A 15,644-nucleotide genomic window follows, 5' to 3' on the forward strand; every position below is an offset into this window, starting at 1 on the left:
GCAACAAGCCAGGAGCTTGATGACTTAATAAATCAACTTTCTGCCTATCCAAGTACCTATTCAAAGACCTGCTTGATGCAAGATGCGGACTTCCAGCTTGCATGTACTGTCGTAGAACCACTTCCCGACATGCACAATAGAGATTTAGCAAGCTCGATCTGCGCTTAGGCCTCGCACCTCGCAGTTTGAATTAGCGCAGTCATCTATATACTTCCAGTGAAACGCTGTGCAAAGCCCGTTGTAACAGCTTTGTTGAATACTGCACCTCCCTTTGATCTAAATGCACCGCGCTAGTTCGTAATCCTGGGTAAGCGTCTGAATCTGCGAGCACGATCGCGCTTATTGTCACCTTGCAACAATAGTCCACGGCCGTTGAAATAAGCTAAGGACTGCTCGCGTGCTGCACGCAGTAGTTGAAGCTATCGAGAGCGGCGAGCCTGTCGTGGCGTGTCAGGAAAGGAAAGTGTAATTTGTAAACTGGAAACTCATACTTGTTGCGACAGCAGTTCCAGAAGCTGAACTGCAGTCGATACGTGAAGGCGTCAGGTGACAAAAACGCACGAGCCAAACTTCAATGTGCACACACACGCCGCTTTATTGGCTCGCTACAGGCAACCTGCGACCGCAGCTCCATAGCAGACCGCCTAGCGAGAGGAGCGAGCATTTTTTTTTAGAGGCAGACCCTATGGTGCTATGACAAGCCCCTTGCCTCCGCTTATACACTTTAGCTTCCGTGCCATGTCGAAGCCGCACGTGGCGTGCGTCAGCCAACTGGGCGGCGTTGAGGGCACCTATAGGCAAATAAAGTTGCCAGCCAAACGCTCGCCTCTGATCGTTCAGAATGGGGCCTCGCGTTTGCAGCGGCCCAGGTGGCTGACGACAGCTGTGTTTAGGCTCGTTGTGGAACAAATGCAGCGCTTCTAGGTCACTGCAGGTTGCCTATAGCGAGCTGTTTGTGGCATTGTCCTTGATACGGTTGGTGCATTGCGCTCAGTTATGTGAACTCTGCGCTCCTCTTCTTTATCTTCTTTCTCTTTTTTTAATTCTTTTTCTTTTTTTTTGTTTTTCAGAGTGTTCGTTCATGTCACTCGGCGTGAAAATTGGTTACTCAAGCCCCCTCACGCTTACTGATCAGGTAAAACCGCTTAATATCGTCTGACTTGGTGCACCGAGGCACGTTTGCGTGCTGCGAGCAGAGGTCGTTACGTTTTCGCTGAGCGCTTGGCTGATACCTTCTTTCTTATTGGCTAGGGCCCCGCGCTTATGCCTGGGGTCATTGGAGATGCTCCTTTGCTCAAGCCAACCTGTATGATCGCTGTGCCGGTGAGTAGCGGGCATCGCGTCTATTTATTAAAAAAACTGAAGTGACGAATGATTATTACGGTCCTTCCATAATTCATTATCTCATTCACACAATTGCTAAACACTTACCGTTAAGCCGTGCTGTATAGCCTGCCTTTAATCCCTTTGTTCCGACAAATGTGCCTTAGCGTTTTCTGTCTCTTGGAAAAAAAAAATTGAATTCCGGATCACTGTTCACCAGAAAACATTGCGTGACAAATGTCTTCTTAACCGTGCTATATGGTTCGCCCTCGCAGAGGCCTGGAGACCCAGTGGAATCATGCGCAGGGGAATTAAAATGTAATGGGTCGTCTTTTGAGTTGCTTCAAAATCAGGAAACAAAAAAAATTTGGAAGCAACCACTCCTAGTATTGCGCATGTAATGGCGAACATCTTAAGAATTCGCATCAGAAGCGGACGCCTAACACAGGATTAAGACCGTCTTCGTATTTGCAATGAGCGAACGTTTGAGTGAATTAGCGCAATGGATCTTAGTACAGGGTGAGAGTTTCATCCTAAAGGTGAAGGGAAACGTGGCTTTGAATTCATTTTTTTTTGCGGCTTCCACCTGGCTGTCATAAGGGCTTCGGAAGGGGCGGCGTCATATATAATTCGCTTTACAAATTTTTTCCCAGCGAATAGCACACAGCTCTGATACTTTGCATTTAATCACTTGTTTTATTTGCTTTATTGTCAACGAACATGCGATAGCTACTTATCGCCGGCGTTTGCCTTTCTGCTGTGCAATCAGATGCCCTATTTTTTTAGGCAGCGGTCAAGACATCAATCGGACAAACATTTTAACGAAATAGCAGGCACTTTTTTGAACCAATTGTGAGAAATGGATGGAAAGCGGCTTTATTTATTTAATCAGTACTGCTCGACTTACAGTAGGCCGTAAGCAGGAGTGGGGCATAAACAATATTTACAGAATACACAGTTATACATATGCAGTTATAAACGTATAGAGAACTTATGCGAAAAAAACATGACTTCAAATTTAGAAGACAATACTGGGAACCATTTTACGAAAACCGAACAATTAAACAAACGATAAGGCCATGATCGTTGTAAAAGTAGTTTTAAAACATATTTCAACAAAATGCACAACGCACATTGCAAAAAACAAAAATAACACAAAAGCACCGACTACATAGTGAGAAACAGTTTTCACAATAAAACATATGACACACTTTGAGAGCACTGCATGAGTGAATTACCGACATGAACTATCGCTGTGATAAGAAATGGGATTTAAGTTGAGATATGAATGATGTCACGGCTGGAGATTCCACAGTCTCGGCTGGAAGTCTGTTCCATTCGTTTATTGTACGGAACAAGAATGACTGCTTGAAAACTTTGGTTCAACAGACAAAATCTTGTAATTTTCTTAATGATGAGAATGCATTCGCCTTCTGGTAACAGCCAAATATAGGAACCTCTTGACACCAAGCCTGTTAAATAGGTGCAGATATTTGAAATGATAACAATGACGGCGCAACTGCGAAGGATCTAGCCCTGCCCTTTTAACCAGCAAACATTTTTCATTCAGTACAATTTTTGATACATCTTATAAACTGTATTGAGCAACATGAATACGTACAGAAACACCTCTTTGCTGCCACTTTTATGGGCACTCTTTGAGCTTTGAAGTATCTTTCGCCTTTAAAAAAGAGAAAAAAAAACCGTAGTTTTTCCGCAAATGATGTAATAGCTCTCTCTCTCTCTCTCCTCCATGCAAGCACAGCACACGCGAGTGGCAAAAGTGCACGCCGTCGGCAAGATGATACTGGGCCATGTCACCCTATTTGACTTTCATTATCAGAGCACTAACAAAACACAAGGTCAAACACAAGGGGAACTAAGGCAAGGACGAAATGGTTCATCATTGCCAGCCAAACTAAGTCCCCCGCAGGTCGAAGGCCCTTCCCATGGACCTCCAATTAACCCTCCCTTGGGTCAACTGCGGTCACCTGTTTCCACAATCTTCCTAATCTCATACACCCACCTTACTTTTTATCTTCCCCCTGCTAGGCTTGCGCTCTCTTGGAATCCACCCATCTATTCTAAGAGATCACCGGTTATCTTCCTTTCGCATTATATGCCCAGATCATGCCCATCTCTTCTGGATTTCAGCTAGGATACACTATCAATTTGCGTTTGTTCCCTGACCCTTTCTGCTCCCTCTATGCCTCTTAGCGGTAGGCCTAAGATTTTCCTTTCATTTCATGGGAGTTACTTCAACACGAACGTTTGAGTCGCGGGTAAGGGGGAAACATATAAAGCGCAGCCAACAGCACCGATCATTTTGATTGCGACAGTTACGCCGCCGCCTCCGTCGCCGATCTAGTCTCGCGCGATTTGAAGGTAATCGCGTTTGTTCCGCCCAAATGCATTAAATTTCTTCCCGGTTGGCGTGAGGGCCACTTAATCGGCAATGAAAAGGACGATGTAAGATAGACAAGACCAGCTTTCTTTGACATCAGTTTCAATAGTGAGGCAACTGTGAAATATGGTAGGATACTGTTATGAACATATTGATGGGAATGGTCTAGCGTTTCGATGCATAGCAAACATATTTGTCCTGCGCTCGGCTCGAGTAGTTAAGACTGCCATACAAAACTAGATAGTGCATTTTTTACAATAAATAGCAGAAAACTGCAAGCGTCTCGAGTAGAGGTCTGCGGATATATTGATTTTTATGGTGCAGTCTTTCGAAATACGAAAAAAATTAAGTTCACAAACAACTTTCCTTCAAAAGCATGCGCTTGTGCGGACTTTCTGGGTATGAGGAATCCTTTGGCTAGCTAAACGCATGAATTCCTTCCATCCTATTTGCTAAAACAAATCGCGTAAGAGCTTCTAACCTGTGTAGCTTAAGCCCGGAGAAATTCTTCCAATTGCGTCAGACTGTATAGTTTAAGGGATTCAGGTGTACTGTAAAATCTTATTTCGACGCAGTAACGCAAGCCAATCGCCTGAAACACGCCGCATGTATGAAGGGAGGCGCACGGTTCATCCGGTGCTTTCAATGCCAGGCGACCATAGCCGGATACAACTTAACCCTACAGTGCAGCTCCGCCCACATTCAGGACCACCGCACAGGATTCCTCCACGACAAAAAAAGTGGGCCGTTGTTAAAATTTTTATTGTTACCTAAACAAGAAGCTAATCTCAAGAAGAAAAATTATGGGCACTAGAATTTCCATGCCTGACTTGCTTAATAAAGCCGAACATAAAAAAGCTGATTTCGTTTACTTTTGTGTTTGGCTAGCGGAGTAATACAGAACGCCGTGGACCGTGGCCTAGTGTTAACAACTTTTTTTGAAGTTGTATCCTACTATAGATAGCACCGCAATAAATTTTTTACAAAGAAAACGCGTCCCGTAAACTTTGGCTACCGGCTGCACCTCCCTTCTTTTCTGGGCACAAGTTCGCACATTGAACCGCTCTTCCGACGTTTTGCGATGGCCCAGTGGCTTTCGGCTTCTGACCGCGAGATCGAATCCCAGCCGCGGCGGTCGCGTTTCCGCGGGGGCGAGATTCTAAAGACTCATGCGTGGTGTGCGCTGTCAGCGCGCGATAAAGGCATCCTAAATTTATCCGGAGCCCTTCGCTATGGCGTTTTTCTATTTATTCTCTCATTCCCTCCTTTTCTCACGGTGCGGATCGGGTGAGCAACACCCTGACTGCGCGCGGGTGGATACGAATGAGTAATTACTCCTTTATTAAAAATCTTCTCCACATTGGAGAATTCTCCTAAAACATTTGACCAACCTGAGCGAGACATATGCCGCGTCTTCTTTTTCCATATAACCGCCTCACCGCCAACAACGGTTCGCATTCCAACAACGAGCCTTCTCGCCCGTGCGTCTTGCACTTGCAGCGTGCTCGTCCTTTCTGCCACGCAGCAACATAGGTTTTGTAGCCGTACACCATTCGCCATTCACCGACGCTGCATAACAGCACTGTCTGGACTCTGGGGCCTCTGTCTGTGGTAACCTTTCGCAGAGTATTCAGGACGTGTTCTGAAATGCCCGAGAGTTTATAGCGGAGTAGCTGTCTTCCTCTTGTGTGATAGCCTCCGTTTGTTAGTTTTGTTTTTTTCCGAACCAACGGACAGGCGAAACATTAGTTTGATGCCAACTACATTTTCGTTCCTAACGTAGGCGGCCGAAAAAAATGAGAAATCAATAGCTCCCAGGAATCCAGGAATTATAGCACCAATGGGAAGCCCAAGTTCTTACTCCCTTTTGGCGTATAGTTCCGCTAAAGTTCCGCGAGCCTAAGGATACTGCACCGCGTTTTGCATGGGGTCGGTTCGTTTTTTTAACATTACTGGACAACCATCGCCGCTTCCTAAGTTAATTATCATTGCAAATGTCTACAAATGTTCGAATTTACATATTGTATAATTCCGGCATATGTTATGAAATCAAAATTATAGGATCGATTGCGTGGTTCTATAGCATGTCCAGAAAGCATGCTTGGCGCAGAGAATTTGTCCGGGCGGTGGTGGCATTGTGTACTCCAAACAATGAGAAGTGAAAATTAATGCATTAATATAGTGCGCATGGTTTACTTATGTTTCAAGGCTACCAAGAATTTGTCTATGTGTGAATTGTGGGGTTTAACGCCCCGAAGCGATGCATGGGCTATGAGGAACGCCAGCTCCCGGATAAAGTTAGACCACCTGGGTTTTTTTTTTTAACGTGCGCTGACATCGCACAGCACAGGGGCGTTTTTGTATTTCGCCTCCATTGAAATACGGCCGCTGCGGCCGTGTTCGAACCCGAGATAATGGGATCAGCAGCGGAACGCCAAACACAATGAGCCACCGCGGTGGGTACTGATCCATGTGTGCTTCGGTAGATGCACAAACTTCGTACCGACAGTTATGTGTCGTCATCGACATTTTAAATTCCTCATAATGCTTTGGGTGTGTCTAAAGGCGGACGCATCACTTACTAAAACTCCGTCAACGCAAGTACCGCGAGGGTTCCTGCTGACCGCAATCAGTACTTGAGCATAGACGCCAGATATGGCTCTTTTACCTGCAGCCGTGAGTGGTGGCTTCAGGGCATCATTGCCATCTGCAGTTATGCGCAGCGCAAATGAACGCTCTGTTTGACACAAAAGCGACGTGGTTCATCTTGTTTGGTCACAGCAGTGAGTCCGTGTTTCTTGCTGCCTGACGGCCCTCTTTTTTGTTGTTTCACTTTTTTTTGGGGGGGGGGGGGGGAGGGGTGGAAGGGCGGCTAGCTTCCCGCTGTGACGTGCGCTTTCCTCGCAGCTGCTGCTGAACCGCATCCAGAAAGGCGTGGAGCAGGCTGTGGCGGCCAAAGGACCAATGGTCAGGAACCTGTTCGCTTTCGCCATGGCCTACAAGTCCTACTGGAGAAAGAAAGGATTCAATACGCCCATCCTCAACCGGTATACTACATTCGTTGTAGGCAACTATAGGCGCTACAGCAAGGACGACGTCAATAGATGCTCCTTCCCATTTCCCATATGTGCACGAGCGGCAGCGGCCATCTTGCGCCCTCTGCTGTGGGCTTCAGAAGGGCCGCGCCGTCGTGATCTTTGTTGCGGGAAGCGCACCGGCGCGCGCTTTTGCAGTTGGATCCGTGATTTGCTGCAACACAATGCATACCCGTGTTTGCGGTAAATATTTCTTGTAAAGCATCTGAGGGCCTTGTAAAACATCTGAGTGGTTGAATCGGGGTGTCATCAGTAAACCACCTGTTTTAACGCAGGAATGCAGTTAACGGCTACAGTTTCATCTCTCTTTGTCCACAGAATTTCATCCGCCCGTCTACACCACGAGAAAATGACTATCCCCAACTGTCGCTTCCCGCAACCATCTGTCCAACTGTCCCCTATGGCTGCCTTGTGAGGACTGAAGGAAGTTGAAATAAATAACTGCGAAAGAAAAGATTGACAGATTATGCGCGCCACAGCAACCACAGCCGCCGAAGCGATGGCTGTAACAGACACCCCTAATAGCCCTCCCTTTCAAATGGTATGCAGCTCTTAGAACCTTATGCAAAGGGTACTTGCTCACGTAATAGTTAGCTTGCAATTAGCACTGTATTACCAACAACAGCGATGCTAAAAACTAGCTCTAGTTTCGTGCGCAGCGAAGAAGAAGGAAAGCAAATGTATATAAAGACACCGCACGAAACGCACTTTATCCGCTTATGAATGCACAACATCCTCGCGAGATGACCAATAAGATACAGCGTAAACCATTGCAGCTTTTTACGCTTTTGGAACACGCAGAGCGTCTTTGTGGCGTTGTCTGTTGCATTCGGGCACAAGTTAGTAGGCTCCCTCGCACATGTTTTTAGTGTCCGCGTTTCTCTTTTCGAGTGGGATACTTTTCGAGTTTCTGGTTGCCTCGCCGCGTGCATAAAAAATATATAAATATGCTTGTGCCAACGCTAGCGTCCTCGTTCCTTTCATCCGACTTCTGGTTTCCGACTTCACTTGGAACGCGTTACACAATTGGAAAGTAAATGTAATTAAAAACATGCTTGGGCCGAAACGCCGATAACAGGTGATTGTTCTAAGCAGACATGCCGTACATGCTACGTCATCGGTGGGTGTAGTGCATAAAGATTTCTTTATAATAAGGGAGTAATTACTCATTGCCATCCACCCAAGCGCAGCCATACGCGTCTGGCAACGTAGTGGCCATACGTAGTGAGAAGTTTCCTTGTGTTGTTTCTTATGTATGCGTGCGGTCGCAACACCGAGTAGCACTCGCGCATTCCTGCAGTAGGGTGCTCTGGCGTAGAACGGGTTAGACTGCCAATTTTTTTCGAATGAGTACTCCCCCTGGACCCCCTAGCCATGTGCTCGCTTCTCCCATTGTTAAAACGCTTGGAAAAGGCGCCCGCTTGGTCTCTCACCAGTACTTCGGTGATGATCAGCACACTGGTGTGGTTAGTATTGGGTCTATGGCACATCATGAACTGCACCCAACACTTTCCTGGTAAGACTAACTCATGTGTGTCAAACGCCATGCGGAGCACAACAACGTTATTGGTTCCAAGACGAATCATATATGTAAACGAACAAGTGTCATTTGTAACGACGCTACGCACTAAGCTCGGGTTGACGTCGAAAGAGTTAGCTGGAATGACTGATGGCTAGGCGTGGTCTCGTGACGAAACGCGAAAACCCCACTCGACTATTATACTGTTTTGGCCAAAAGTAACCAGGCTGCCGTGACCGCGGAAATAGCAGGCTGGCGACGGAGCGGTGACGCTGCTGCCACCAGCCCTCCTCGGCAGCGCGATAACCTGCGTGACGTGAACATGCGCTACTGCGATACTCATACGGATGAGAAGTCCCCTCATAGCACGAGAAGCGGTAAGGGTTAAGTGTTTACTTTTGGCAAAGGCGGTACATGAAGCGGGAAGAACATTTATATGCGAACGATTGTAGGCAATGCCTATATTCAATTCGACGGCTAGTCTTTCAAAATGTAACTTCTTAAGCGCATATGAATGACAACGAGGAATGCCCACGGAAACGCCGTCGTACATTTTGACTAGTGTATTTATGTTTTATACACCAGCGCGCTTTGAAAAAGAGGAGGTGCTTGACAGGGAAATAGCATTACAGAACATTTGGTCGTGTGCCTGCAGAACCGTGTTTCGGAACGCGAAGAACATCTTTGGAGGCCGGCTGAGAGCCATCGTGTCCGGCTCGGCCCCGCTGTCCGACGACACACAGGAGTTTCTGTGCAACTGCCTCGACTGTCCCGTGCTCCAGGGATACGGCCTCACTGAGACCACGGCGGGCGCTACGATACAGGACAGTACGGGCGACCGCAATGACTTTGCTGCGCTTGAATCATTGTGACGGTGTCTTGTCAAGCACTATTCGCGGCAACTCAGGAGGCAGTTTTCTAACAAAGCCAACAACTCTGTAATCGTTCTGGGACCAACAGTTTTCAGCGTCAGCTCTTTTCGTTCCTCGAGTTTCGCGTAGTCGTCGTCCGTGCACGAGGAGGAAAAGGAGAAGAGTAGGAATGAAAGGGGAAGGCGTTGAGGGGGGAGTGGACACATGGCAGTGTGCTTGGAGGGCGGTTACGCGCGCAGAAGTGTCCCCGAGACGAGGCGCTCGCTCACTGGATGTGAGCCGGAGCACCTCAAGAAGAAGAAAAGGAAGGAACGCGGCTATAACGAAACATAGATCACTATGTGGATAAAACAGTTACGAAGTAATACTAGGACTGTGGTAAGGTGTAATGGACCCAGGGCGGACAATTGTGTAGGCTGTACTATACTTGATATCCGATGCGAGCCAAACCTAAAGAACAGTTGGCAGATTGCAACAGAAATGCAATAAACGAAGGTGCAAACTGGGACATCGGTTGGTTGTTATCCAAACTCTTCAGGCACAGAAAAAACGAGGACACGCTGTGGAGGAAAAGGTCACGAAGGCTTAGGACAGAGTGCACAGACAAGTTTGCTAAAGATATACAATGAACATAAAAAAAGCTGCGAAACCGAGGATGCTTACTGGATGCAAAACGAAATAAAAGCAGAACTATTGCGTGGGAAGTAGAAGGGAGAGCATGGCAACAGTGGTGGAATGTGGCACCCTCCTCTGCGGCGGCTCCTGCAGCGTTCCTGCAGCGGCGGACTGGAGTGGAGTGCTAGTCGAAGGGCAAGATGATGTGGAAAATTAAAAGCAGTGCTCGATAACTGCGCATATGTGCATGTCGCTCTCAAAATCTTTATCTCAATATATAGCGAAATGAAAGTACCTCCACAGCTGTTGCTGAAACTCGCGTCACACAGTGGTAACCGCCCTGTGACTTTTTTTTTAACGGTAGGGTATGATCATCTGTGCCCCAAAACATGAGTGAAACATCTATTGCTGCGTTTCCAACTTTTTGCTGTGTGTTGGGGAAATGTCCAATACAGAAAAAAAAACAATACAATTTCGGATGCGCAGAGACAAATTTTCGTCGCTTGAATGTGTAATTGGGTGTTTTAGTTGGATTTTTAGGAGCGCTAATAAGCGTTTAAATGTGCTTTACCGCATGTTTAAATACAAGCGAATCCGCTCACGTACCAGAAACATTATTTGCGATTCAGAGTTAGCAAGGCTTGTCTGATAAATGTGTGCAAGCAGGCAGATAGAATGAGACTTATTTCTGTGTGTGAAGCAGATCCCGTTTCTTGAGTCTAGCGGCCGTTTGCGCGTTGGCAATTGCAGTAAATTTCGACTGAACGTCAAAACAGTCAGTTAGAAAGCGCATTTGATGAATCGAATGCATTCTGTTAGTGCTATCGCTCAAAATCTCGCTAGTAGGAGAGGCGAAAAGTTAGACCAACGAATCACGAATTTTCCTATTACGAGATCAAATAATTTTCTCATGGAATATTAGCCAATAAATTCGCACAAGAAATGCTGTTTCGTTTTGTTTTTCTTTAGAATACGACCTTGCTGTTGGCGTGGCTGGACCACCTCTGAACGGGGTACAGATTAAACTCGTTGACTGGGCGGAAGGTAAGCTTGATGCCCGGCGACAGCGGAAATTTCGGCTTTTGCCTTATACGTTTTGCGGGGTTCGGCGGTGGTTACCAGTGCTCACAGTGGGCCTAAGTTACGCCAGCCCACTGTTGTCAGAGCTTTCGCGTTAAGATTTTGCAGTGAGTGCCACATGGAAGCGTTCCTGGGTCATCCCACTCATTAGATGACTCATTTCTTTCACACGGGTATCTGGAGCGTAAAATATACGGAATACGAACTACAAGTCGCAAACCAGTGTCGGTTTAACCTCGGTCCCTGTAGCCAAGATCACTCAAATATCGCAGTGCTCGGCACTGACAGTGTTCAAGTGAAAGCAACGTTGTTCACTTCACTATACTACACGAGGAATGTACAGTTTTTGTCAGAAGTACACAGCCCAAGGGGTCTGCTTCTGAGCCATGCAGCGCGGCTCTTCTTGCATACTGAGGGACCCTAACATCGCGAAGGCGGGAGGAACTTAAGTCCTCAACTCTCCCAAGCTTAGGACTGTCAGATGTGCTGAAGAGCCCCGTACAGGGCTTGGAAGCGAACCCGTTGGGCTGTATACTTTTGCCAAAGACTGTACCTGCGGAAAGGCCGTGGTGCCATTCGTAGAAGTCTTTGCGGCAGTAACCACTAGTACGCTACCTCGTGGACATTCCGAGGATGGGAGGCCCGTTTGTAGGCAGAGCGGTAGTTACTAATCTGACTTCGGCACGGAAACTTCTGTTTTTGTTTGCAACAGTGCGCACGCCATCGTGATCGTGCCTATTTCTGTTACATGTGAAGATTGAGAATTCTGGCCTGTACCTGATTGATTTGTTCGCGCTCTAGCCTTGCGCAGAAACATGTCGGCCTCTTTCTTTTTTCTTTCGAGACCTTTCAATTCATTTTAAGCCTTCCAGCCTTTCAAGCGATGCTGGTATGCTCGCTTGCGGTAATGAAACAAACTTTTTTCTTACGCAAGGAGGCAAGAAACTTCAAGGTGGATTTTTCTTAGCGTATGTGTATATTGAACGCTGCTTCAATACGATTGCTTCTCCTTCAACAACTTCTCCTTTTATTCGTATCTTGCAGCGTATTTATCTTAATGCAGGCCGGCCTTTTTGTTCTCCCCCGGAAAAGTTGCCACTACGTGCGAGGCAGGTTCACATAACTATTTGTTCAGGTACCCTAAGGGCATAATAATAAGAAGCCGCATAATAAGGGCATAAGAATGTATAATAATAATTATTATGCATTCTGACCAACAAGCCCAAATCAAGACTCTAGTTAACCCTAAAGGCCTCTTTGGGCATTACATAGGGTGAACGAGCGGATAGCACAATTACCAAAATATGGTTACAACAATAAGAGTACACTGAGGTCATGACTAAGTGAATTACACTATTTTTATTCCTTACAAATTAGTTATAAACCAGTGTCGATTCACATTGGTGACCAAAGAAGGTCCGTCCGCCTGTAGCCGGCATCAAACACGAACTGTCAGACGCGCTGGGTCAATGTAAAGACACTGAGCGTTTTTTAACTCGCTCTCCTCATTGGTCTGGTGGCGATAGGCAAGAGCCTATCTCATTTTAGTGAGTCATTTGGCGCCAACATTGCGCTCGTGCCCCAGAATAAATGGACTAAGTGGAAACGCGTGGAATGACTGCGGAGCGAAAGTCTTCTGCACATGTGGCCGTAACGCACGCCGCGTGCAAGGAATGCAGGAAACCGAATGCAAAGGGGGGCACCAGATGTCGTCCGTTTTGCCATTTTTCGCGCTTTTTTTCTCTTCTGCTTGTTTCAGTTTTCTGTTTCGGAAGAGTTATAAAGGTTTTAATTCAGGACTTGTGCTGTGATGTTCCGCTAGATGCAGGCCGAGAAATAGTGGTTGATTTACCTTTGAATAATATCTGTTCGTCTGGTGAAAGCTAACGTTAGGAGTCGACCTGCATTCGTGACCGATATACAGGGGGTTTCACGTAACATGAACCAAGGGTTTTAAAAAATGGCTCCCCGGGGCTGGATGAAACCAAAGACATATTGTTTCCCATCGTGTGACGCTCCCCAGAGTATATTTTACATTCCGCTTAATTAGGTAATTAACTAAGATTGATTATGCAAATTTTCGATTGTTCACTTAAGGGTTACGTACATTTCCTTAAATTGTAGAGGGGGTTAAGAAAAAACCGATCCATTTTTCTGTAGCAACATGCCTCATAGGTGGTCCTTTTTTCTGGCTTTTAAAGAAAGCCAGCGAAATTTGAAGAAAAAAACAAGTGACTGCGCTCATGCGCTGCCATATTCCAGCGCTACCAACCGTGTTTTGAACGAACAAATGCGCGCGCTGACCGTGCCCAAGTAAGGGGCCTCCGCTCAGTTCGAAGGACTGCAAAATGATTAAAAAAAATATGGAGCATTTCTTGAAATACGCTACTTCACTGCTTTCTCATCTTTTTTTTTTGTATATGCGATGGCTCAATAGAGCCTCCGTTCGAATTGGCTGTCGATGGCCTGCTTATCACTTAATGCCAATCACGGCGCGCGCTTTCCATGTTCAGGAATAATGTGCTGACGCATTTTCGAGACTATACTGAGGCGGCATCGGCCACTCACTTCGAGGCGGCTAGCCCGCACGCTTCGCGCACTCAAGACGCGCTTGGCAGCTTGGCAGCGCTACAATAGGTACCGCAAAAGTGCAATCAGCGTTTTTAGATAAGGACAGTTGGAAAACTGCGGCGGCGCGCCAGGGAGCAGGGCGAATCCAATACGGTTGCCGCCGAGGTGGTGGCGCTGCGGTCTCTTTGGGTTGGACGCGTCGTCTGCTACTTCCAGCTTGAGAAGCGTCAGCAGACGGTTACTCGCGTGCGTACAGGAACGTCTTTATAATGAATACAAACGTAAGTTGCGCCTTCGTCTCTTTTGTATTAATGAAACAAGACGGCTTAGTAGCATTTATAAGCATGACCTCAGCCGGGCACGTTGAAGACGCGTTGGCAAACAGCTTATCACATGCGTATCGCATTCGCATTCAAGAAGTAAAGCTACCGTGCTCCCAGTATCGATCACTTATAAAAAATGCCTCAACCACCAGGACGATTATATTTTCATATCGACGCATTAAAACAGAAAGTGGCTGAAGTAAAAATTAAAAGTGCCAGGACGATTATATTTTCATATCGACGCGTTAAAACAGAAAGTGGCTGAAGTAAAAATTAAAAGTGCGTATGCCGCAACAAAAAAAAACAAAGAAAAAGCATTTAGTGTCTTTGTAAGGTTTGGCCAGGCTTTATTTACAGACACTCAACTTTAGTGGTCTAATCAACAGCGTAAAATTTACAGTCTACTTTGCACAATCGCATGTCACACACGCGAGGAACCCAAACTACGAGGGGGTAAGCGGCACGTCGTGTTTCTCTGATTTTTCCGCGTGGAACCGCGGAAAGAAGGGCTTTACGTTTCGGCCGAGGTCTAGAGAGAAAAGCTCAACCCCGAGCTTTCTCGCCTCCCGTGCCGCAGGCGTAGAGCGCACGCGAAGTTTGCAAAACGTAGACGAGCGCGGCTTGAAGCAGCCGCGCCCGGCGCAGACGATGCGAGGCGCGAGCCTGCAGTTACGCAGCAAACTGTCCACGTGACCAAGCGCAGCGAATGGCCGTAGCGGCGGCGAAGAGAAAACCAATAAAGCTAACCTGCTGCTGTCAAAACCCTATTGGGCTGGCGTTAGGTTCTCTTTGGGATGGAAGCGGCACCGGAAGTGGGGCCGCCATCCCGGGGTTAAGTTTTCAAACTGTCCTTATCTGAAAACGTTGGCTCAATCACGTGGTTTTGTTTTCAAACTTCGCGGGCTTTCTTTAAATGCCGGAAAAAAGGACCACGCAGAAGGTACGTTGATACAAAAACCTGGATCGGTTGTTTCGTAGCTCCCTGTACGACTTAAAGAAACACACGTGACCTTAATATCCATTTTAAAGTGGACATTAAAATTTTGCATAATAATTCTAAGCTAATGAGCTAATTAAGCGGAATTATAGAAATAATCTGAGGAGTGCCACACGATGGGAAACAACGTCTTCGGTTTCACCCAGCTCCGGTGCGTCACTTTTTTAAAATCCTTGGTTCAAGTTACGTGAAACGCCCTGCATATTTGAGTGTATGCGGTAGCTAAAATGCTTCTTTCCCAACGTTATTTGAGTTTTTTCAACGAGCTACGAGGGACTATGTGCAATAAAATTTCTTATGTTCGACCGCTAGACAGTTTTAGATTTAGTACCTGAAACAAGTAAGCAGCCCTGGCAAAGAGCTTTTGTAACAAAACTAGTACATTTTTTTAGGATGCAACATAAGGACAAACGTAACGTTCTCATGAACGAAAATTCCACACCAGGTATATATAGATTTCAACTATTTTCTTCTTCCCTTAGAAGAAGTTTAGGAATGAAGTGTTATTAGTGGTTGGCACTTCTGGACACAATTCGTGCATTGTAACCGCGACCTGAATGTGCGGCATTAATATAAGGTTGACTGATTGTGATCACATATGCCCTTCTCAAGATTTTTAACGCGCTCCTTCAATGGAAGGCCACAAGCCTGTCCTTGCAGAACTTCGTTTAGCGCGCTCGCAGTGTGTAAGGAGGAAAGGAACCTCGGACACGACACTACAGGACATGAACGCATTCTCCTGCTCTCGTTTAAGCATGAACAATGAGTCGACCGAAAGCAAATTATCAAGGATAATTGTTAGTGAGGTGGGGCCTCACCTTTCACTGTAAAAATACTCTCCTGCC

At 46.5% G+C, this 15,644-nt stretch overlaps 1 protein-coding gene across 2 annotated transcripts in view; it reads left to right on the forward strand.

Annotated features, from left to right (window-relative positions):
* The window catches only part of LOC144115271 (fatty acid CoA ligase Acsl3-like), a 60,561-nt gene that overhangs the window by 37,135 nt on the left and 7,782 nt on the right, over positions 1–15,644 (forward strand). For both annotated transcript variants that reach the window (XM_077649580.1, XM_077649581.1), the window contains exons 10-14: positions 1,071–1,135; positions 1,252–1,323; positions 6,635–6,774; positions 8,997–9,169; positions 10,798–10,872. In XM_077649580.1, the coding sequence (XP_077505706.1) occupies positions 1,071–1,135; positions 1,252–1,323; positions 6,635–6,774; positions 8,997–9,169; positions 10,798–10,872 (525 nt within the window). The remainder of the gene's footprint in view (positions 1–1,070; positions 1,136–1,251; positions 1,324–6,634; positions 6,775–8,996; positions 9,170–10,797; positions 10,873–15,644) is intronic.

The sequence above is a fragment of the Amblyomma americanum genome, chromosome 1 (genome assembly GCF_052857255.1).
Source record: "Amblyomma americanum isolate KBUSLIRL-KWMA chromosome 1, ASM5285725v1, whole genome shotgun sequence".
Classification (NCBI taxonomy): domain Eukaryota; kingdom Metazoa; phylum Arthropoda; class Arachnida; order Ixodida; family Ixodidae; genus Amblyomma; species Amblyomma americanum.